The sequence below is a fragment of the Ailuropoda melanoleuca genome, chromosome 1, assembly GCF_002007445.2.
Source record: "Ailuropoda melanoleuca isolate Jingjing chromosome 1, ASM200744v2, whole genome shotgun sequence".
Lineage (NCBI taxonomy): Eukaryota > Metazoa > Chordata > Mammalia > Carnivora > Ursidae > Ailuropoda > Ailuropoda melanoleuca.
This window is the reverse complement of record NC_048218.1, coordinates 190,737,851-190,762,438: the sequence shown is the minus strand read 5'-3', so window position 1 is coordinate 190,762,438 and position 24,588 is coordinate 190,737,851. Positions and strand designations below refer to the sequence as shown.

Sequence of the window (24,588 nt, the reverse complement as noted above, 5' to 3'; positions counted from 1 at the left end):
GTTCTTCACACCAACAAAACTCAGGAAAGACAGCAGAGACCTCACAAGACTTTGCTACTACTAGGTCTCAGAGCGTTGGTCAGACTAGGAGACCCAGTCCTTGTTGGAAAGTCAAAGGCGTCAGGGTATCCCCTGATTCCATCATCAGTGGCAGCCAGGAAGCACAGCTCTCCAATGGCTTTGTGGGCAGCACAGGTCAGAAATCGGCAGACGGGTCTTGAAGGGAGAGGTTCATCGGCAGGAGAGGCTGTTTGTGTGCTCACTTAAGACACTCCTAAACAATCCCCAAAATGGAATGGCTCCTGGGATGGGCAGGTGGGCTTTAGGTCCTGCCTTAAAGCAGTGACACTGATACTGGCTGTGAAATCCTAGAGAAAACTGGGGAAGTTACAAAGTCATATGAGAATACTTCCCATTACATCACCCGGTAGAAACAAAACCCTTGTCATCAGAGGAGAAAACGTCCCATTTCCCTGATGGTCATTTTGACACACCAACCTCTTTCAAAGTATGATAAGCCTCAAAGTGGAAGTTACCATCCCGTTGTCTTCTCTGATTAAGTAACATTTCTTCATTCTCTTTGTCCAACAGAACCTAAGACAAACCAGTCACACCTACGATTAGTTTATAGCAATCCATTTGCATCTACAGTTGTGAAGGCAATGCTAACACGCAGGTCCCCAGTCCCAAGCATCCTCTTCCTGTCATACAGGTTCTGGGGTCATGCCATGCAGCATCCTGAAAGGGCATGAGGCACTAGCAGGACGTCTAGCAAGCCAGATGCCACAAATAGAGGATGACAGTCAGTCCCGTGGTTGTGTTATGGCTCTTCCTACCTTTCTGGGAACCCGGGCCCGAGTTAACCCCCAATTAAAAACTAAGTGAGTCACGTTTTACTTTTATTTAAACGAACACTATTCCGTTTGCACTTTATATTTCATGCCGGAGATTCTGTTTTGCCCTTTCCCTTAAGATTTTTATTACCATATCCCGCTTACGCCAAATGCAAAAGGGTGAGGGACAGTGTCAAGGGTAGCCCAGACTGCAGAAAAGCCCCAGTGGCACCCACAGGTCCTTTTCCCTGGCAGAGGGTACCCAAGGAGAAAAAAAGATGAATCTTCAGTTCATGTAGACCAGCAAGACTCTGGAAGGATGGTCAGTAGGATAATTACCTGAACATCTTCAATCATGATGGAATAAGCAATTCCCTGGGACTCCAAGAAAACTTTGACTGCCTGGACATTCACAAAAGGAACTCGAACATGGGCTGTCTCCCCTGGGATCGTGGGTGGTTTCCAAAAATCAAGCTGGAAGGGGTAAAAGGCCGAGGCAATAAGTGGGTCATTCCAGGGAAATGGACAGTTTTCCAGAAATCAATTTGTATCTATTTTACCTCCAGCCCACAAGACTAAAATCACTGTAGAATCACTCTGATATTGCAAGAGGGTTTTTAAATATCCAAACAGGGGCCTATGTGTCATATTGTTTGTCCCCTCTATGGTTTGATATTAAAACTGGCAGAAGGCAAAGTTTATTTAAAACCTTGGCAGTTGTTTTTTTCTTAACAGTTGACATTCAAGCAATCCAATTCATTTCATAATAGAACATTAATACTGTAAATTATTTTAGGATGGAAATAATGCATTAAAGCTGTTCAACAATTTTTCAAAGTAACTTTCACATGTGATCTCTTTGCACTCTTACAATAAACCTGTGAGATAGAAGAATGGTATAGTTATCCTCATTATTCTGAATAGGATAATGAGACACAAGGAAGGTAGGTGACTTCCCCAGTATCACAGAGTCGAAACTAGAGCCCAGGCTTTCTGCATCCCAGCTCCATGAGTAAGTGTTCCACGCTATGTCAGAGAAGATGAGATACAGTCCAAAGTAAGAGATCCCAATCATCGTGGGGCGCCTGGGTGGCACAGCGGTTAAGCATCTGCCTTTGGCTCAGGGCGTGATCCCGGCGTTGTGGGATCGAGCCCCACGTCAGGCTCCTCCACTATGAGCCTGCTTCTTTCCTCTCCCACTTCCCCTGCTTGTGTTCCCTCTCTCGCTGGCTGTCTCTATCTCTGTCAAAATAAATAAATAAAATCTTTAAAAAAAAAAAAGAGAGAGATCCCAATCATCGTGTCTAACTGTGGAAGAGTCACTTTGGGAAACAGAAGCTCCCCCTAGGAAGGCTACCTGAAGGTGTTCTTCAGCCTCCAATTCCACCAGATGTTTTACTTGTTCTTCATTCCTTGGTGAGATCTCAAGAACCTGGTCCCTAAGAATATTAACCACAGAATGACCTTAAAAGTAAAACCTGGACACTGTTTCCTGTTTCTTTCTGCTCCTGTTACTCTCTGCATGCAGGAGGTTAATGGAGCAGTTAATAATCTCTTCGACAATCGAGAAACTAATAAATTGTATACTGACCCACATCCCCAGAATGAGGACTTGGTAGAATGGCTTTACTTCCCCCCAAGGAAATGGTATCTAGATAATAATTAGGAGGTGTACCTACTCCTAGCAGGAAGCTTGCCATTAAAGTTACCTTTCCTTTAGCTAATGATTATTTATAAAATAACACCTGCTGGTCATAAAGCAATAGCTTTTTAAAACTTGTCTGTTCCTGCTTTTCAGAAATGAGGTTTTTTTTGTTTTTTTTTTTAAGCGGAATAATTAGGTTGGTGCTTGTAAGAGGAAATCGAATTCACATCTGGGTAGACCTAGGATGTCTTGTTGTTGTTAACTGGAATGTATTAGAGTTCCATCTCCAAACCCCATTCATGTGGCCCAAGCTTGGGGTATGCCAAAGACAACTGGGACCCTGAAAAATCATGGTGTGCTCTCCACACACACTCGTACACATGCATAATGAAGAATAAAGGGTATCAAGAACACCTTGGCAGGAAAGAGAAGTTGCAAAACAAGCAAACACATATCCTTGGAAAAGAAGTTGGGGAGTAGATCTGGATTCGTATAGCCCTTCCTTGGCAGTAGAGATTTCTTCTCCTCTGTCTTTTCTCCAAGTAGGCTGACTTTCTGAGTCACTACCCTGAGCATTTATGCAGTGGGGAAAGGATTGGTACAAAGAGCCATAGGCAAGGACCAGGACCCAGGTTTTCTGAAACCAGGTACCATGGAATTTCCAGTGAATTCTACGTAAGTAATAGAATGTGAGATCTTCAAGGCTCTTCTGCCTACAAGTATCCACCTGCCCCATGATCTGAAAATTCTTGCATTTGAGTCTCATTCCCCTTGGTTGGTGCAGACACCCAGAAGCCCTCCTTTGTAATGGGAAGGCACTGAGAAAAGTACTGCTTTGGGCTAATATTTCCTGGTGTGTGTTCTAAGGAATAGTAGCCCTTTGAGTTGCTCGGCACATTTAAAAAAAAAAAGTGAGGAGAAGTTTGATGATCAAAAAAATGGGTAAATGTAGCAACCTAGATCCCTTCTTATAGATTTATAATGCACACGAATTTAAAAGTCACTAGAAATTCTATAATTTGTTAAATCCTATGATTCCCAAATTTATTTGACCACCCTCTTCTTTGGGCCAAACTTATTTGACCACTTCCTTAATTCCCCAGAATGCTCTTCAAGAAATGCTGCCTAAAGCCTTTCATAGAATCTTGAAACCAAAGTGCTTTAGAGCAAAGGTGAATCCTATGACGCCATGAGAGTTGGATTTGGGCTGAAATCTACAGCCCTGGTCCTCCCACCTCGTGAGGTTCCCTGGCCTGGGCCCTAGATCTGATGATGGGCTGACCTGGAGGGCGAAGCCCAGAATGACCAGGAGGAGGTGGGGGAAGAGTATCCCATCACTTACGGAAAGGCACTGAGACATCAGCCAGACTGCTTTATTTTCACTGACGCTTATCATCCCTATATTCTGATCACCAGGGGAGGGAGAAATAAGGTATGTGTTCGGATTTCACTTTGTTTTTTCCCTTAGATGTCATGCAGCTCTTTCTTGGGTCACTCATTTCTGTTATTCCCACTCTTCCCTCTCTAAATGTAAGAGAACTTCTCTGAAAATGCTGAACACTTATACCCATTATTCTGAGACAATCCAGTAAGACCCTGTGAATCAGGTAAAAAAAAAAAAAAAAGTTCAAACAGGCACCAGAAAGCATAACTTACCCCACAAATGTTTCTCGACAGTAGATCTGCCCCAAAAGGGCACCAAAAACCAGTATCAACTTCATGGTCAAGGATCTTCCCAGAGTCCAGAATTCAATGTCACTCCTGAACTTTATTTATAGGGCCCGCAGTGGAAGCTGATCTGTAGGTCGTGTAAGAACTCAAGTCAATGGCCACATGGTAGAATTCCCACCTGCATGTCAAATTCTCAAGGCTGTAGACACTCACCTGTGTGATATCACCAACCCGTACATTTTCCATTCCTGCAATGAGATAACAAACTTTGATGGAAAGAAAACAAAATTGCTAGGGCATACCAAGGGCAATTATGTATTTATGATTCAGAACATAAAGTGCCACTAACTGACTAGTGACAGAAGCCAGATTAATAGACCTGAGGTTAAAGTCCTTTCTGCATTTCTGACCAAAAAAAAAAAAAAACCCACAAAAAACAAAAAACCCAAAAAACAAAAAACAAACAAAAAAGGACACAGCATTTATAGTAATTATGTGCGCATCCTGTCTATCACATTCCATTAGTTTGCTCATTTGTTTATTTTTGTAATGTTTACCCTGAAACACTACAATCACTCAGTCCACATCTGCTGAATCTCCCCGTAGAGGTGGCCCATTCCTGTCCTCACTCTATATTAAAACAAAACAGAAGGCCTTTTAATATTCAATGTTGAACTGTTTCTAAAGTGATCCATCTGCATTTGTACCAAATTGATGTCCTTGTTCCCGTGCTTTTTCCCAAAATGAAAATGTCTTTCTGATTACGACAATGAAATTGCTTGTTATAGAAAGTTTGGATAAAAAGGAAGTATTTTATTTCATCACCAATAGTTCCTTCACCCGAAGGAAATCATTTGGTGTATATCTTTCCAATTTTATTTCTATGTTTTAGAGCTTTTTCTTGAAGATTAGACGATACCATACATTCTGATTTTTAAGCAAAGGTTTTTTCAACAAAGGTGATTTTTCCTTGTCTATAAACATAAATCTACATCGATCTGACTTTGTTCTTCATTGCAAAAGAGGAAGATCGAACTACCTGTTTTTAGGAATCATACTTTATTGCACTTCATCGTTCATACACATTATGTTCAGCCCAGCAAGAATCAACCACAAACAGACACCAGGAAATTTCTTCTGTCCTCTGTGTGTGAAATTCTTCCTCTGCACACACTTTAAAATCCAGGGATTAGAATTCTCTAGTACTTGGGGCGCCTGGGTGGCAGCGGTTAAGCGTCTGCCTTCGGCTCAGGGCGTGATCCCGGCGTTCTGGGATCGAGCCCCACATCAGGCTCCTCCGCTATGAGCCTGCTTCTTCCTCTCCCACTCCCCCTGCTTGTGTTCCCTCTCTCGCTGGCTGTCTCTGTCTCTGTCAAATAAATAAATAAAATCTTTAAAAAAAAAAAAAAGAATTCTCTAGTACTTACTTGAAGGGAAAGGTATACATGTATGGTGTTTCTGGTTTAAGAAACTCCTGGATTAACTTGGTTTTTCATACTTTTGGGTATCAGGGAGAAGACAGAAACCAAGGGACAGAGGCTGTAATTCATCCTCAGGTGCCTGGCACCTAGCAAGTAAACAATAGTCATAGGACTTGGAATGAATATACTTGGAGAATCAGTAAAAGCTTCTGGGAAAAGAGGGTGTCTGAGTGGAGTGAGTCTTAAGGCAGGGAGGATTGGCTGAGGACAACCTGGTGGTAGGGAAAGATGAGACAGGTCCAGAAATGAGAAACACGCGGCACGTGACTGGGTCCAGGAGGAAACTTGCCCTACTTGGGCAGACATGCTCCTGGGCATGGCGAGAAAGGTGAAATAAGAGAAGAAATGAGAAGGGCTGATAGTGAGGGCCTCACAGTCCAAGCGGAATTTGGATGAAAGGGGAAGTGGAGAGCCTCGGGAGTTGCTGAGTTGGCAAGTGATTGAGGAATGCAGTATTGAGAATGATGAATCTGGCAGAGTGGGCTGCAGGCCAGGGACACTGGAAGCAGAGAGCCAGGTGAGGAGCTTCCTGGAGAAATCCAGACTTAAAGTGGTGCGTTCAGACTAGGTGGCAGCAGAGGGAATGCGCCAGAGGGGCTCAAAAGTATTTCCATGGGAGAATCGCGAGTCCGTGCTGAGTGACTGATGTCTGGCTGGGAATGGAAGGAGAAGTCGGGGAAAGGATGCTTTCCAGGGCGAGTGGAAGGAAGGGCAGATCACCACCTCCACGCATCCTGCCGCAGCTCCTCACCCACACGTCAGGCTGTGACGTTCCACTGTGAGAATTTGTTCTATCGCCCTTACAACACGCTTTCAAACAAAGAGGAATTTTCGCTGAGGAGTACTACCCAATAAGTTGCATTCACTGTAGGTGTTAGAGACATGATAGTTCTCTTCTCTTCCTGAAAAGGATATTGGAAATGCGCCTAGAGCCGCAGTGGACATCCAAGAGAAGCTTGGACACCCCGCTCCTGAGCCTTGGGCAGTCTACAGAAGAGAGAGGACTCAAGGATGATGCCTGGGATGAGCACGAACATTCCCTGGAATGGATGCAAAGAGTCATTTTAAAAAACAAATAGAAATCGGAGAAGAGGAAAGCACAAACCTTAGTAGGAGGCTGTAAGGAAAACTCCAGAAAGCACTGTTTATTTCTATTACTAACAATGGAAACAGATTTTTATCAGAACAGAGCACTGTCCTTTCTACTGCCTCATCATTCTAGAAGCTGGATAAAATCTCTTTTTAGATAGCCGTATTGAGATATACATGACAAACATTAAACTGCCTACATTTAAAATATGCCCTGTGATAAGGTTTGACACATGTATACGCCCAGGAAACCATGACTGCAATCCACATCATAAACGTATCCATCAACCCCAATAAAATCTGTTTTTGAAAATCACTGAGAAAATCTCCAACCGGAAAGAGATCATTGAAGCCCCCTTGCTTTGCAGATGAGGAAATGAGGCGCCACACGGGAGGTGACTTGCACAAAGTCCCTGATCAGGGCTGATCAGAAGCAGAGCGGACACAAGGAGCTCCATGCTCAGACCATGGGTCACTGCTCTGACACTGTCCTGTCCCGTTATCCCAGGTAATTCCACTCTGCTCTAGGAAAAGACCGTTTTAGACCAAATGCTTCTTTATCAATCTATCAGTGGGGAAGCTGTAATTTAGAAAGAGAAAGATGATAGCTCTCTTTAGAAAACGCTGTAATGGCATGTTACTTCCTATTAAGGATGATGTTAGGCACACTTCCCACTTTTGCCCTTTAACCCCAGGAAGTGAGCAGCCTGAGAGTGAGGGATTAAACGGGAACCACGGGAGATTAAATCCTCCAGCAGAGTTTCCAGGCTCCAGAGCCCTTCAAAATCAAAACTCTGAATGCCTTGGCATGAAGGAACGTTATTATTCATAGTAAAAAGAGCCCCACAGCTCTGTTAGTAAACTATTAATGAGGAATTTCAGAACATTCTGAATTATATAGATTTCTGTGCTCTGACCAGAAAATACACAAAATCATAGTGTCTGACAGTAATGCTCCAAATGTCCATCAACCAAACTTCAAACAGATTTTCCATCAGAGGAAGGTGAAGATGATATGAGTTGCTTGGTTTTCTGGCACCCAAGAACAGACAACTTTAAAACCTTACGGTATTGTTTTGTTTGGGCAAATACAGCATGGGTATGTAGAAGGGAACACTAGTGCAGGCTGGATGAAAGGTGGGTAGGAACTGTCTATACCGTCTTGTCCACTTTTCCCTAAACATAAAATTCTTCCAAAAATTACTCCAAAATAACAAATTCATTTTTTAAAAAATCCTCTGGGAAACCACATGGAAAAATAATGAAGAGGCGATGTACAGTGGGAAATATTTGCAATTATTTGTTTGTTTTTGCAGCATAAATTTTAAAGGATTAATATCCTCACTGTGTAGACGGCACTTAGAAAACTCTACAGGAAAGTATCTTGTAGAAAATTGGCAGTAACACCGGGCACCTGGCTGGCTCACTCAGGCAAGGGTGCAACTCTTGATCTCCAGGTTGTGAGTTTGAGCCCCATGCTGGGTGTGGAGATAACTTAAAAATAAAATCTTAAAAAAAAAAAAAAAGAAAGGAAAAGAGAAGAAAGCGGACAATAACAAAAATAGGCACACACACAAATATAAGACCAATTTTTTTTAAATGTTCAATATCTCTAGTAACTAAAGAAATGATATTTTTAAACATGACATGCCAGGGTTTTTTATTGTTGTTTTTTTTTTTTTCACCTATCAAGTTGGCAAAGTTGTTAGGTTTTTTGGTTGTGGTAGATGTTCATTTGCTTGCTTATCTTTAATACTACCCAGAATTGGTGAGGGTTTGGAAAATGGGTGCTGGTGGAAGAATGCACACTGTTACAGCCTTCCAAGAGAGGGATTTGGCCGCTGAAATCCAGAAACATGCAGATATGTACCTCTGTACCTAGCATTCTGTTGCAGGATTTCTCTGCCCTTTGCCCACGGTTCTTGGTCACGCTGCTTCAAAGAATGAAGAGGTAGACCAGATGAAGAGGGGTGGGCAGCAAAGCAAAGTCTATCGAGCACAAGTATAAAGCTCCCTGAGAGGGAGGGGGGCCCGAGAGGGTTGCCCCCCGAGTTTCTAAGTTTAGGGGTTTTTATGAGCTCTTTTGCAGAACCATCTTAAGCAATCAGGGTGTGCTGAGTTCTGCCAATCAGGGCTTTGGTCACGTATCTGTCTACCTCTTAGGTTAATGTCCACGTGCCAGTGGTCTTTTTTTGCTGACATCCGGGGGCTTATGTCTTAACTGCCCCTTGCCCGTGATATTGACAAATGTTTTGCGGTTCATCATCTTATTTTAGAACATTTTGCAGAAGTCATTTCTGCAAAGGCTGCAGAGAAGAATGTTAGTGTAGTCCTGTCTGAGCTGCAAAACAGGATGTCTGTGCTGTTTTATTTTCGCTGTCCTGACTCCAAATCTTCTTGTTGGGAACCCTGGGCCTGACTACCTAACTGTCCAACTAGCTCCTAGCAATTCCACTTTTAGACATTTATTCTAAGAAGATCATTATGGATAGGCACAAAGATTTACCTAGCATTTATATTATTTCAAATGGTGAAAAATTGGAAATTCTGATGTCTTCTAACTGGCAATTGGTTAAATCAGGCAGAGCAAATCCACACCAAGCAAAGATGAGGGGACCATTAAAAATGATGTTATGGGTGAAGGAGGTTAAGAGGTACACACTTCTAATTATAAAGTAAATAAGTCACCGAGATGAAAAGTACAGCATAAAGAATACGGTCAATAATATTGCTTTCTTGAAATTTTATTTTTTTATTTTAAGTAATCTCTACACCCAACGTGGGGCTCAAACTTATGACCCTGAGATCAACAGTCCCATGCGCTTCTGACTGAGTCAGCCACGTGCCCTAAGAATATGATCAATAATATTGTAATAACGTTGTATGGTGATAGATGGTGACCACACTTATCATGGTGAGCAGAGAGTAATGTATAGAATTGTCAAATCACTATGTTGTACACTTGAAACTAATATAACATTGTACATCAACTGTACTTCAATAATAAAAATTTAAAAATAAATAAATTTTAATTTAATTTAATTTTTTAAATGATGTTGTACAAGAATACTAAGAATATGTAAAGACATGGAAAGATATTCACAGAATATTAAGGTTTTTTTTTAAACAAAAGCACTTACAGGTGCCTGGGTGGCTCAATCAGCTCAGCACCCGCCTTAGGCTCAAGTCATGATCTCAGGGTCCTAGGATGGAGCCCAGAATCTAACTCACTGCTCAGCAGGGAGTCCGTGTCTCCCTCTGCCCCTCCCCCACCTCTCATGCTCATGATCTCTCTCTCTCTCTCTCTCAAAAATAAATAAATAAAATATTTAAAAAATTAAAAAACAAAAAAATAAAAATAAATAAAAACCACTTAGAAATAAATAAGCACATACATACCACTTACAAAACAAAACACACATTCAAATTATATAGGGGTAAAAAAAAAAAAAGGAAAATGATGATTTAGGAAGGAAATACCCCCAAAAGCTAACCTAGTGATTCGGCTACAGAAATTGCCAAAAGTTCTGTGTGGTTAACAGTAATTTTAGTTTTCTTCATTTTGCTTAAAATTTAAGTAAAAGAAAGAAAGAAAAGACCAATTCTCCTCTGAGGTGGGATGGAAACTACAGATCCCATCAAATTTCTTACACCTTGGCCTCAACTTGGTTTGGCATCCCTCTTGATACTGTNCATCCCTCTTTTTTTTTTTTTTTTTTAAAAGATTTTATTTATTTATTCAACAGAGATAGAGACAGCCAGCGAGAGAGGGAACACAAAGCAGGGGGAGTGGGAGAGGAAGAAGCAGGCTCATAGCGGAGGAGCCTGATGTGGGACTCGATCCCACAATGCCAGGATCACGCCCTGAGCTGAAGGCAGACGCTTAACCGCTGTGCCACCCAGGCGCCCCTGGCATCCCTCTTGATACTGCGCTTACTAGGCTGGCTTTCCTTTTGGTCTTGAGTTCCTGATTTGAGTTCACCCTAATACTCCATTTTCCCACCTATGGGTACTTTGGGGCTCCCCAGAGCGCACCACCCTAGCAGCTCTCTGCTGCCCCCTCCTGCCACCAGCAGATAACCATCGTGTGGATCCAGTGAGATCCAGTTTACAAAGGACGCCCCCCTCCTTTTCCAAAGACAGTCTTTGCACTTGCTTAGGTCTAAAAGTCCATTACACAAATTCTTTTTTATATTAAGTCAGTTGGGGAGAACAAAAGACTCCTTAGATCATTTACTGTTTGCAACACCAAGCTCAAAAGACCACCAGTACAGTAACTGTTTGTCCTTCCTCAGGTGGAAGTCAACAGAGCCACCCAAGTCCAAACGTGAAGATTTGTCTTCTCCTCCTTCTCTTTCTGCATTGGGTACCCATTTATGGTCACCCCCGTTCAGGATCCATGAATGGATCCCTAATTTATGGAATATCTTCTGCATGACCAGCACCATTAGGTAATAAGGCTCCAAAGATGAATAAGATTTTTATCAGCCAAGGGGCATCTGGGTGGCTCAGTCTTTAAGGGTCTGCCTTTGGCCCAGGGTGTGATCCCGCCATTCTGTGATCGAGNATTTTTATCAGCCAAGGGGCATCTGGGTGGCTCAGTCTTTAAGGGTCTGCCTTTGGCCCAGGGTGTGATCCCACCATTCTGTGATCGAGCCCCGCATCAATGCTCCTCTGCTGGGAGCCTGCTTCTTCCTCTCCCACTCCCCCTGCTTGTGTTCCCTCTCTTGCTATCTGTCTCTCTCTCTGTCAAATAAATAAATAAAATCTTAAAAAAAATATTTTTATCAGCCAAGAGCTCAATGTCTGGACCAGCACTGTCCAATAGACCTTCTAAAATGGTTCTCTATCTGCATTCCCCAGTAATGCAGCCACCAGCTACATGTGGCTAATGACCACTTGAAATGTAACTAGTATGACTGGGGAACTGAATGTTTAAATTTTGTTTTAATTAATTTTGACTTAATTTTAAGAACTAAAGCAGTGTAAAATATTTTTTCCTTTAAACACACTTTAATATTTTGGTAGAACATTTTGACTATTGAAAATTCAGCACCCAAATAGAGATATACTGTAAGTATAAAATAAACATGAGATTTCAAAGACTTAGTATGAAAATTAGAATATAAAATATCTCATTAATAATTTTTATATTCATTACATGCCAACTGATAGTATTTATTAGATAGTATAGCTAGTATAGGTTAGATAATACAGCTATATTAGGTTAATAAAACATTATTAAAATTAGTTGCACCTGTTTCCTTTTATGTTTTTTTAAAAGTTTTATGTATTTAAGTAATCTCTACCTCCAACATGGGGCTCAAACTTACGACCCTGAGATCTAGAGTCCCATGTTCCATGACTGAGCCAGCCAGGAACCCCCAGTTACCGGAAAATTTTAAATAACATATGTAGCTTACATTTAAATTTCTACTGGATAGCACCGTCTAGACAAAAAAAAAGAAAGTGGCGTCTAAATGGTCTCCTACCAAAATATATTATAGTTTCCTGAAACTTACACAAAAGTCTAATGCATAAAAGTTAAACAGTAGACTTAGCTGATATAACAGGGTAGAATAGTTAAAGAGGTAAAAAACATCATAAAAACCTTAATTTCAACATGTATTAAGTAATAGCCTTATACCCTAATTGAAAAACGAATTCATGCTGCTTATTAAGAGTTGAAACATTATAGAAATAACTCTGAAAGCTAAATTACACCTAGAAAAAATTCACAGTTTTAGCTATATAAAATATATTATTGGTTATTTTTTAAAGATTTAATTAATTTATTTATTTGAGAGAGAGAGCATGTGCGCAAGCACAAGTGGGAGTGAGCAGAGGAAGAGGGAGAAAGAGGCTCTCCCCTGAGCAAGGATCCTGATGCGGGACTCAATCTCAGGACCCTGAGATCATGACCTGAGCCAAAGGCAGCCGCTTAACCGACTGAGCCACCCAGATGTCCCTCATTTTTGTGAGTGTGACATGATAACTGTATTCTGGGGAGAGCTGAATTGTATTCCACTATATGGATGTATTATAACTTATTTAACCAATTCTTATTTACGACATCCATTTTTTCACTATTTCAAAGCATATTACAAGGAACATTCTTTAGTACCTTTGTATACCTTTTATGTTTACGTTTTCTGCTTCTAAAATAATATCTGAGTGTAAAAACATTCAAACATTATTGAAAACTATAACAAAAAAGTAACTACCTCTCATGTCGCCCACCCTCCCTTGTCCCAATGTCTACGTAGCTCTGATGACTGTTACCACTGGGGTGTATATTCCACCAAAATTTTTTTCTGTATCTATATTAACCAGCTTTTTTTGTTTGTTTGTTTACAGAATTTTAGACAGACCATACATACTGTCCAACTTACTTTTTAAGATAAAAATATTGTTTGGGTGAAGGAGGTCAAAAGGTAGAAAGAAAAAATGTAGTTGATATAAAACAGCAATTTTAAATCATATTCAAAAATTGTTTTTAAAAAGAGTGGGTTGCTGGGTCAGAGGGTAACACTGCGTGTAACTTTTTGAGGATCTACCAAAGTGTGTGCCCAACATTTTTATAGACATTTTGGAAGACACAGAAGTGAAGATAACTCCTTGTTCCAAAGAGCTCACAATTTACAGTATACAGGGAGATGAGATAAACATGCATACATTAAAAGTATAATTATAATCTAGCTTATAATTAAGAGCCAAACCATGTAGTTCTAAATTAAAAGTGGATCCACAGTCAGTCACTCTTAGAGTGGGAAGGGAAGAGAAAAAAATATATGTATTATCAGGACGCCTTTCCATGTTAGTGCATATACTTAGGTTATCTGTAAATGTTCATCAATAAGAAACACACTCAATAAATTATAACGATACAGGGAATATCATGTGGACATTAAAAAAATAAGATCGATCTTTATGAACTAAGATGGAATGGTGTAAAAAGTATATGTATAAGCAAAAAGGCAAGTTGTTGAATAGTGCATATTACAATTCAACTTTTGTAAGAGAAAAAATATTTGTACAATTATCCCTGGCAATCCAAATTTATTTATTTCTAAATTCAGAGAGCAAGAGTTAAAATACGGGTAGTAAATTCAGAGAGTGAAGGATGTTAGTTTTCTGAATGTATTCAGTTCTTGAGTTTCAGATAGCAAGTAGTAAGAGTCGGGAGAGGAGAAATGGATCTCAAAATATTTATCTGAAGCTTTTCAGTTGTTCGGTTTGGAAAGCAAGAGTCAAGCTTATTACATATGTTTATGCACAAAAATGGTCTGGAAATCATATGCACTGAACTGTTAGCAGTAATCATCTTCGGGGTGGAATTTTCTTTCTATTTTAACATAACTGTGTTCTGTGAGTTTCTTGCAATGCGCCCAAGTATTTCTAATCAGAAAACAACACAATAAAAATGTCATTTTTAAAAAGAAGATTCCAGGTGGCGCCTGGCTGGCTCAGTTAGTAGAGCATGCAACTCTTGATCTCAGGGTCATGAGTTCAAGCCCTATGCTGGGCATGGAGACTATCTTTAAAAAATAAAAATAAATAAAATAAATAAAAATAAATAAAATAAATAAATAAATAAATAAATAAAAAGCGGACTCTGGGAACCTGGCAATCTAAGCAGATATTTCAATGAATATCTGTAAGTATGTACCAATTTTGTGTGTGTGTGTGTGTACACCTGAAAGGATATTTCTTTTGGACCAGTTCTTAACAGTAGATTGCTGGGTGAGCATTTTTTATATTCCCAGGTTGCCCCTCAAGAAATTATACCAATTTTCTTTCCCACCAACATTGCTTTGAAAGGACCTTCTTCCCAATACTGGTACCATCAAACACTGGACCTATGCCAGTCTAAAATAAGAAAAATGCTTTGTTTTCTTTCATATTTAATTCTTTGTGAAGTTGATCATTCTTTTATGTATCATTTAGAATCATTGAGAGTTCCTCTACTGTGAACTTTCTATTCATATATTCTGCTGACCATTTTGGTACTAACTTATTTGGCTTTACCTTATTTTAAAATTCTTTATATATTGGGGATATTAGGGCTTGCCCTAATTTTGTGTTCCAAAAATTTTCCTGGTTTGCCTTTGCCTTTTCACTTTATTTACTGACATTCTCCCTCTCTCTCTCTCTCTCTCTCTCCAGAAGTTTAAATATTTGTATGCAGTCCAAGTAAAGTCTTTTCTTTTAAGGCTTCTGGATTTTATTTATATTATGCTTGGAAAAGTCTTCCCAAGTTTGAGATTAGGAAATTTTTTACTAGTGTTTTTTTCTAGTACTTTTGTGGTTTCCTTGTTTTATCTTTAAATTTTGTTCCATCTGGAATTAATTTTTATGTAAGGAATTAGTTCACATCACCTTTCAGATATATTCTTCAGGAATATGTTTTTCAGCATTTTATATGTGTTCTTTAATTTTTATCTCTCTTTTCCCACAAATGAACTGAGTCAACAGGCTTACGTCCAAATATGTAATTGATACTAAAATCCACCACTTCCAGGATGTCTAATGATTTCCAGCTTTGTCTCAACTGAACTAACCTTATAAAATCTACCCTTCTTATCACTAACATCAACACATTCACTTTACCATGTATAAATGTCAAGGACTAAATATTTGAATAGATGTACAAACATTGATGCACAAAGATATCGATGCCTTTGAAAGTAAACAAATACAGTTGTTTGAAACGTTCATTCATGACCTCAAGTACAAAAATCCAAGTTCTAGGACTTTCGTAGTATCAATGCATAATGTCCAAAAAATCCAGTTATTTGACCGTGAAACAAAAGAGGAAGGACGGGGGTTCATTATAGTCAGATACAATAGGAGTAGCCAGGTAGCCTTGGCTTCTCACCCCCAGAATGCCACTCCTCACCCGCAGGAAGTGACATTCTCCTTTTTGTCAAGGCCTGGATCTGCTGTCACGCAGGTCATCTTCTTCCACATCCTTCCACACAAGCCCCCAGGCTTTTTCTCTTCCTTCGTCCAAGCCCCCTACCTCCCACTGAGTCCCAATACACCCACATCATGATTATACTGAAAAAAGAATTTTTTCAATGTTATTTAAAAACTTAATCCTACTTGCTCTACTCCCTGAGCCCCAAGACTCTGCATATTGGAAATTAATTAAAAACGTTTAATTCCAGTATTCCCAACTTAGCAACCATCAGTGCATACTCCCGAACCTTCTATATAACATGGATTTTCTGCGAAGTGTGTTATGCATGTTATTCTTTCGGCGGTGATGTGCCTCAGACCCGTTCACCAGAGCCAACAAGCTCATCTCTTCCCAACTCCACGTTCACTCATGCCACTTTGGTAGCTGAAATAAGCAATAGCGGGAGTATTTATATCATGCAAATCAGCAAGTGCTACAAAATCAGGCCTTTAAACAATCAGAGCCGATTGTTAAACATTTACCAGCACACCACTGTTTTAATGATTCTTTTGGTTTCCAGTAATAGAAACCCACTTGAGCTAGACCAAGCAAAAAGGGGAAATTATTATAAGCATCTGCTAGTGAAGAGTATGATGCCTGAGTGTGTAAACAAATGGGTCTTAGGAATTAACTGGAACCAGGGACTTGGAAACCATCAGAAATTTCCATCCCATCTCGCCGCCCCTCTCTGTTGGTTTGATTCTTACCCTTCAGCAACAAACTGCTTTCTCTGGCTCTCAATGTACATGAGGGGAAATGTCAACCCTGTATATCTGCTCTAAGTCCAGTCACCAGAGACTGATCTCTTTCCTGGTCCCAATTCCAAATTCAGAGGAGGGGACTCCGATAGGAAGGAAGTCCTACTGAATCCATGCCTGGATAGGGTGAAAGTGGGATGGGAACAGGCAAGATCACACCATATGACATGCAGGACAATCGGGGGAAAAGAAACTCCTGGAATTTTTCAGTGATTAATAGCTCTCACCATCATCACTACAGGCCAAGCCCAGGCCCCATCAAAGGAGCACATGCACTTTATTTGAAGTTATTTCTCTTCTAGGTAAAAGGAGCTGCTTTAAGGGGCACCTGGGTGGCTCAGTGGGTTAAGGGCTGACTCTTGATTTCAGCTCAGGTCATGATCTCAGAGTTGTGAGATCGGGCCCCATGTGAGGCTCCGTGCTGGGGCATGGAGACTGCTTGAGATTCTCTCTCCCCCTCTCCCTCTGTCCCTCCCTCCCACATGCACTTGCTCTCGCTCTCTCTCTTTAAAAAAAAAAAAAAAAAGAGCTGCTGTATGAATCATAAAGGACAAGAAGCTGGTTAAGACCCTGTATTAGCTGCAAGTCACAGAAAAGCCAACTTCAAATGGTCAGTAAGGGTAATTTTCTTGCCCAAAAAGAAGGATGTTTCCAGAATTCATTAATGCAGCAGCTCAGGACCTAGTCTCTTCCATCTCTTCCATATTCTCACTTGGGTGTGTTCAGACACATACACTTAGGGACACAGGTAGCTGTCACCATCGCTGCCATCATATGCAGACTAGACATCATTCACCAAACGAAAAGGGACCATTTCTTTCCTGAGCAGCTTTTCTCAGAATGCCTCCTGCAGCCAACTTCCTTTCCAGAATTAGCTCCCACGCCCCTTCACGAACCACCCTTCGTGAACATGGGAATGGGGGCAAGAACACACCTGAGGTGTCCTCAGAAAAAAGACAAGCAGCCCCAGGCCCAAGGTGCCATTTCTCCAAGTCCCTTTGTCCCGCACTCAACTCTCTGACCTGTTAGTCAGTCTTCCTAACTCTGGCTGCAGACCCTTCCCCTGGGACCTGGTTTTTATCTCCCTGCTTCCCTCTCTTGATTTATACTAATCAGTAGCAGAGTTGGCTCCCCGCCTGATATTCTCACTGCTAAATCAAGATTTCGAGCACACGAAACTTCATGGTGACAGAAAGCCCTAATAAACGAACACAATAATAGACAGCAGGCCCCAGTAATAAGGCAGCCTGAGGAACCACCTACGAAAGAAGCCAAACTTCCAAGATAAAAAGGTAAGAACTAGAAAGGAGCATGGCCTGGGATTATAACAGTTTTGTTTTTTAAAAAAGCATTTCATGCATGTCCTTTTGTGCACTGAGTTGAAATCTGCAATGTGAAATAAGTTATTCAAAACAGGACAAGTATAATTTTTTTCATAATATATCTATCCCCTGCCAACCCCTCGAGGTCTCTCTAATAACTTCCAGTCTACATAAAAAAAAAAAAAAAAGTTCAGTCCTCTTTTTATCTGCAGCTTTGTGAAATTTAGATGTCAAGTGTAGCTCTTTTTTACACTAAAAAGTGCTTATAAATGTGCAGCTCAGTTGCTATGTAATAGAAACTAAAAAAATAAATAAATAAAAGGCATTTTCTCCCTTTTGTCTCCTTCGCCATCCCTGCATGTTTGTGCATAATTTGTGTTTCCTCCTACCCTCCCCTGCACCTCTGTGACCACATGTTCCTGACAGATAGAGAATATCCAGGTGGCCTGGTACTTGGAAACTTGTCAGATGTTATTCAAAGCAATAAAGAACACATCATACAAGTCTTTGGTATACTGTTACAGGGAAACGCTGTTTAGAATTTACTAATTGGGAATTTGTGATAATTTGAGGAAGGGCTGGCTGAAGTTAACCTTTGTACTATCTATGGAAAAAAAAAAGAGTTCACTCAAGTTCTGAATAGTGTAAACAAGATTGGAAGGGGAATAATTATCTACTTAAAAGAGCCAGTTGTTTTGAAAAGCTTTAGAAGTATCCTTTTACATACAAACAGGGTAATTATGATTTAAACAAAGGCTGGCCTGTTTCTAAGCCTTCTTTGAAATGTCAATTACAAATTACACTTGTTTATTATTCATCAAGGCAAAACCTAGCCCTGTGCACCAGGCAACAGTTGGTTAGCTGGCTTCCACTTACTCTACTTGAAAATAATAAACCTAAAGTTCTTTTAAAGTAGTATAATTTAATTCAAGCTTTTCACTAATCTAGACAGTTGGCGCATCCTGCAGTACGGGTCAAGATTTACTAAGTACTCGCATACAACAATCGGGAGAGCACCAAGTGACAACTGCCTTCCCTAACTTACGGGAGTAGCTGGCTGATAGAAAATCTGTAAGGAAAGCTACTCCAGAGCAGTGGCTTTTATTTTGTATCTTACCTTAGTAAGAGACACATTTTGCATTGCAACTCAGTCCGCACACACTGAAACAAAAACAATACTTACCCTTCTTATGTGCAATGCACTGTTATTTTCTATTTATTTTTTAATAAATGCTAGCCACAACCCTCTAAATTGATTCCACAATCTATCAATGGGTTGCTGTTTTGGAAACACTGGGATCTGTGGGGAGATAGTTCTCCATCCTGAGAGAAAGGGGTGGGGCTGGGGAAGAGCTGGGGTTGCTCCTGGTTTCTTTGGCAGTGTCCTCTCTCGCTCTCCACTCACATCCTTGGCCGTCAACCTCACTGCTCGAGTCACTACTGCCTCTTGTTCCTGGACACTGCAGAGCAGCCCTTCCAGCCAAGTTTCCAGTTCCCCCAGTGCCCCCCACCTTTTCTTCAAAAGACCACCCTGAGTTTCCGCCTGATCTATGGATAAGCTGGCCAAGCTCACTGTGGCAGACGACGTGAGCTGATGCTGTAAGGCCTCTCCACTCAACAGTGGGGACCCTCCCCAGCTTAACTGCTCCGATCTCTGATTCTTGGCTCTGTTTTCCACTAACAGCCCTTCTCTGGTCTCTGGACTCCGTTTGGTATTTGGATCTCCCAAGCTCTTATCTAATTGCTCTTCATTAAGAACATGGATAACATATTATCATCATGGTAAAAACAAAATCTTTGTGGCCAGACAAAACCCAAAACCCAGCTCCCCACACTCACCAGCTGTCTGACCTTGGGTAGGTCATTTAATTGCCCTGAACCTCAGTTTTATCATCTATAAGATTGGGAAAATATCTATTTTGCAGGCTTGTGTAGGGTAAATAATCCTTATAAAATGCTTACTTCGGTGCCTGGCACATAACAAGCATTCTCTAAATGTTGTCTATTATCAGTATTATTGTTGCTGTTATTATTGGCTTCAACTTACTGATTTATCTCTTCTCCCACCAAAACCAACCACCCAGTCCTGGAGGGCAGATACTGATTCCGAGTTTGAGACTGCACCCCTGTAGACACAGTTCCCTTTCCCCATTCCCCACCCCCTCTCCAAATACCTCCTGTGTGATACTCTTATCCTTCCCCGTATCCATCTCAGACCCTTGCTTCCATCCCATAGTTCTCTGCATCGCAGTTCTTGACAAAAGCTGTGATGCTTGATGTAAGTGGACAGGAGTCAGTTCTGATCAGTTAGCTGCATGAAGGGACCACAGAGAGGAGGCAAGCCCCAGAATTCCACACCTCCCCTCAAGTAAGCTACCGGAACAGGTTACAACTTTCTATCATGAAAACCAGAGGTGGCCTGCTTTATCCCATGCAGCAAGGAGGAAACGAAGGAGGGACTGTATCGCAACCCAGGGATCCCACCCCAGGCTCTGCATACAATCAACACCCAGCCACAAGTCGTGTTTGCAGCCCTGGTTTCATGAACCATCCGCCACCTCACAGGTACTGTTCCTCTCACAGTAATCCAGTTCCAATGTGCCTGGCTATACTTTTGCTCCTCCCCCACCATGTCCTTGCCTTATTCCATTGATTCTGTGATTTCTTTCTTTGGCTTCGGATGTCCTCCCACCTGTGTTTCGCCTCTGTTTTGCTTTAATGTACTCACAGATTACCCTAATCTCCTCACAACCATAGCCCCTGGTTTAACTCAATCCTGCTTCCTTCTTCTACCCCCCACTATCTCCTACCCCCTCAATCTGTTCTAACCCCATAGACAAGAAAAGTAGCAGTCCGTGATATGACTCTTCAGATAATAATGTCATTGGTTCATATTCTAGATTCACAAGCAAAACATTGGGGCATGGGTCCTTACTCTGTTATCTGGAAAATAGTCCTCATCCTCCTTTTCCTGGTCAGATCATATCTGCTTGGACATCACTTATGGCTGTGTGAGAGGTGGTGAGTGACTTACCTTGAAATCAGGATCTTTCATTTTCAGAGAATAATCACTAAAAGATCATTGTAATTAAGAGCCCAAACTCTGAAACTCTGAAGCCAGACAGAGTGGGTCTAAATCTTATCCCTGCAATTTGCTACTGTATTTTGAGCTTGGTTTTTGTTTGTTTGTTCATTCGTTCGTTCGTTTTTTGAGAGGGGAGTTCTGCCTGAGAGAAGTCGAGGAGGGTGTCAAGGAGTAAGGGAAGTTTTCGTGGAAAAGGTTGATGCTTGAGGTATGTCTTGAAATCCTGCTTTTTTGCTCGTGGCCTCAGACCTGTTCCAATACTTAGGCGATCTGAACAAGACAGTCTCCACAAATATGCTCAGAAATGTCACCCCATGCCCTGGATTCTAGAGGCCTAGTTCCAGCGGTCAGGGCTCCCACTTCGTCCCCCCCACCGAGTTTCCTGTGTTGCAATCAGTTAAGAAAGCTACTATTAGCAGGAGTAACTCCTGAAACCAAAGTCATAGCCTGTGGTCTCTCTGCCAGTGAGTCGTGAAAGCCTTATTATCCTTATTATCAGGCTTCAGTCTTTATCATATTTGTAATACCTAAGTCCTTCCCTAAGACTTAAGCTCTTTGAACTCTAGCCCAGTGCCTGCAGTCCCTGCTTTTTGTCTTCTCCTTGCCCGCCAGCCCTCTTCTCCGGAATCAGGGCCTTCTTTTACATCCCAACTGGGGTTCCGTTATCCCTCTGGAGAAGGGTCTCCAGAATGGCTACCCACCTACTAAGGCCTGCCTGAATACCCCACTTCTGGGGTTCCCACTTACCTGAAAAGCCCAACCCCATGTATGTCTAGATTGCAGCTAACTTTCTTTTCTTTCTTTCTTTTTTTTTTTTTTTTTAAGATTTTTAATTTATTTATTTGACAGAGAGAGAAACAGCCAGAGAGGAAACACAAGCAGGGGGAGTGGGAGAGGGAGAAGCAGGCTCCCAGCAGAGCAGGGAGCCCAATGCCGGGCTTGATCCCAGGACCCTGGGATTAGGCCCTGAGCCGAAGGCAGACGTTTAACGACTGAGCCGCCCAGGCGCCCCGCAGCTAACTTTCGATAAAGGCTCTCTCTGACCCAAATTTAGTCAGGCTCCTCTGAGCCCTCTTCAAGACCAGATCTCAACTTTGGTGCCTGGCCCAGTTTTAGCAAGAATCCTGCTAAGTAAGTTTATTGAGAGCCCCTCACCCTTGATATCTGATCAAGTTCTTCATGCTCTATCTTTGATATCTGAGTCCTTGGCTGCCTTTACCAAGAACCCTGTTAGGTCAGCTTAGCAGGAATCCCCCTACCCTTGATGTCTCGTCCTAGAAATTTTCCATTCACTGACCCCCTTACCCTGCTCTTTGGCTAGAAGTCATGACTTGTTCTTGCTGTATTTGGCGTTGAGCTTGATTTTTCTCCCTTACTACAATAGATTTGACCCCTATTATACAATAGTCTTTTTCTTTTCAAGGTATGGTTGATAGATTTACTTTCTTTTATAGCTCTTTGTGGCATAGTTATTTTTTTTTAATTCTTCAAACTTAACCTTGTTGAGATGTAATCCCAACTTTATTGTATAAGTTTAAGGTGTACGACATGATGATTTGATACACATATATATATTTTGTGAAAGATTACCACAATAAGATTAGTTAACACATGCACCGCCTCACATGACTACCATTTTGTTGTGTGTGGTGAAGATATTTTAAATTTACTCTTAGCAACTTTCAACTATGTAATTCTAACAGTGTTTGTAACTAGAGTCACCATGTACATTAGATGACCCAAACTTACTCATCTTACAGCTGAAAGTTTAAACACTTTGACCAACATCTCCTCATTTTCCCCCACCCCAGCCCCTGGCCACCACCACAGTATTCTCTCTTTATGTAAGTTTGGCTCTTTTAGATTACACGTATAAGTGAGATGCTACCATATTTGTCTTTCTCTGTCTGACTTATTTAAAAATATGTCATGCTCCATGAATTTGGGGGTCACCCTCACACAGGGGCCATGCTAATCTTCCATTGTTCCAATTTTAGTATATGTGCTGCCAAAGTGAGCACCACAGTTGTCTTGAATAAAGTCCTCCCTACCATTTTTAACAAGTGTCAGGGGCGCCTAGGTGGCTCAGTCAGTTAAGCATCTTCCTTCAGCTCAGGTCATGATCTCAGGGTCCTGGGATCAAGCCCCGTGCGGGGCTCCCTGCTCTGTGGGACTTCTCCCTCTCCCCTCTTGTGCTCTCTCCTTTTCTCTCTCTCTCTCAAATAAACAAATAAAATCTAAAAACAAAGAACAGGTGTCAGAATCATTTTTTCTTTTAACATTTGCCATGGCCTTTGGACAATAACCTTGTGGACTGCCCACGACCCAGCCACCCTCTGGGCCACACTGCCTTCCCTCCTAGCTCTACTCTGGGAATCAGATCTTTTTCCAGGCTCTTGAGTTCTTCCTCCTCACCAACTGTAGCTGACACACACGCAGCAATACAGCGTAGAGTCACCTGAAAGTAGGGACCTGAAGAATATGGTCCATTCTATGCCAACCAATGTCGCCTAATCCACTCAGTCAATCAAAACATACAAATAAATTTAAATGGTTTCTGAACGTAAATATATTTTCAAAGAGCTTCCTTATGTGTATTACAGACATAAACTACACACATTCAAGGAATAAAATATGTCTTGTGCTCTTTTGAATCAAAAAATCATAGTAGAAGCAGATCTTTGATGTTCCACTGATGTTCCAACAAATTCTCTGGCTTGTTTTTGGACAAAGGATTATCTGAAGTTTTACCTCTTGGGTTTCAAATATGCTTTTGTTGTTAGTAGAGAGACTTTATTGTAAAAGCCTCCGCACCTAGAGCTCTGGTGATTTTTTTTTTTTTATGTTTTATTCATCTCTTTCATCAGGTTGCAAGTAAGGTAAGGACTTGATAAAATTCAAAATTTACTGAATTTTGTATTAATGTCAGGTACACGATTGTCCTCTTGGATATCTCCCTTCATGTGGGTTATTGAAGTATTTTGAAGGAAATGGCGGGTCAACCATTCATTGGTTCTCATGGCTTTGCAGTGGAAGCAGGGCCTTTCCCTGGTTTGGTAACTTCCCACATTCCTTTGCCTCTGAGCTAGTTTTCTCTTCTTAATACTAGCTGATGATGCATGGTGTTCACTTTCACTCTCCTTCCACGAGGAGGCTCCCGAGTTAGATTCTTCACTGTCACACTCAGTAGTATCACTATCGTGTTGGCTCTGATTCACCTGGTAGAACTGAGAATGGCGCCTGGCTCGTCTGTGTTCAAGATAGGCATTGACCAAAGCCACTTCTGAGTCAGTTACAGGGGTAAGTTGGCTCTGCTTTGGCTTTTTCATCATTTGTAAAGAGTCCCAGTCACCATCTTTGCTCTGCCGCTTATAGGAAGCGTCTTTGCTTGCTAACAACCGATGAAACAAATCAAGAAGTTAGGCATATCATTGGTTATTCTAACTTCCTATCACCTAAGGAAGCCTACGGCATGTGTGGACTCACTCCTATAGAGCAGAAGGGTCAAATAGAGGCTGGACACATGGCTTTTGAAGCCTTCTGGACCCCTGATATGAGATCAAGGGAAAGGTCACCAGGCTTATCCAGAGAAGGACACTTTTTTCCCTTGCCTTGAAGTCTGAAAGATTCAAGCATGTTTGTGAATGTGATTTGGGTAGCAGGAAACTAGAAAGGATCTTTTCTTTGTACAGTGGTGTGCTGGACTTGTCTTCTACCAGCTAGCTCACAAGAACAGATGGTT

The 24,588-nt window shown here is 41.3% G+C and overlaps 2 protein-coding genes and 1 non-coding gene across 7 annotated transcripts in view; all 3 read right to left on the bottom strand.

Annotated features, from left to right (window-relative positions):
• CPA2 (carboxypeptidase A2) overlaps window positions 1-4,270 on the bottom strand; it is a 19,961-nt gene extending 15,691 nt beyond the window's left edge. The window contains exons 1-4 of the mRNA XM_002913437.4: window positions 4,135-4,270; window positions 2,191-2,272; window positions 1,173-1,307; window positions 499-594 (exon numbers count right to left, since the gene is read on the bottom strand). Of these exons, the coding sequence (XP_002913483.1) occupies window positions 499-594; window positions 1,173-1,307; window positions 2,191-2,272; window positions 4,135-4,199 (378 nt within the window). The 5' untranslated portion in view covers window positions 4,200-4,270. The remainder of the gene's footprint in view (window positions 1-498; window positions 595-1,172; window positions 1,308-2,190; window positions 2,273-4,134) is intronic.
• Window positions 4,226-24,588, bottom strand: part of SSMEM1 (serine rich single-pass membrane protein 1) — a 28,104-nt gene continuing 7,741 nt past the window's right edge. For 4 of the 5 annotated variants that reach the window (XM_034672109.1, XM_019804286.2, XM_002913436.4 and 1 more), the window contains exon 3: window positions 23,405-24,237. In XM_034672109.1, coding sequence (XP_034528000.1) covers window positions 23,744-24,237 — 494 coding nt within the window. In that variant the 3' untranslated portion in view covers window positions 23,405-23,743. Of the gene's footprint in view, window positions 4,277-4,362; window positions 4,398-23,404; window positions 24,238-24,588 lie in introns of those variants that run through there. The other variant, XM_019804295.1, reaches the window with a different exon arrangement.
• LOC117795463 lies at window positions 22,765-22,867 on the bottom strand. The gene has a single exon (XR_004619504.1). It is a non-coding gene; the product is annotated as a U6 spliceosomal RNA (small nuclear RNA).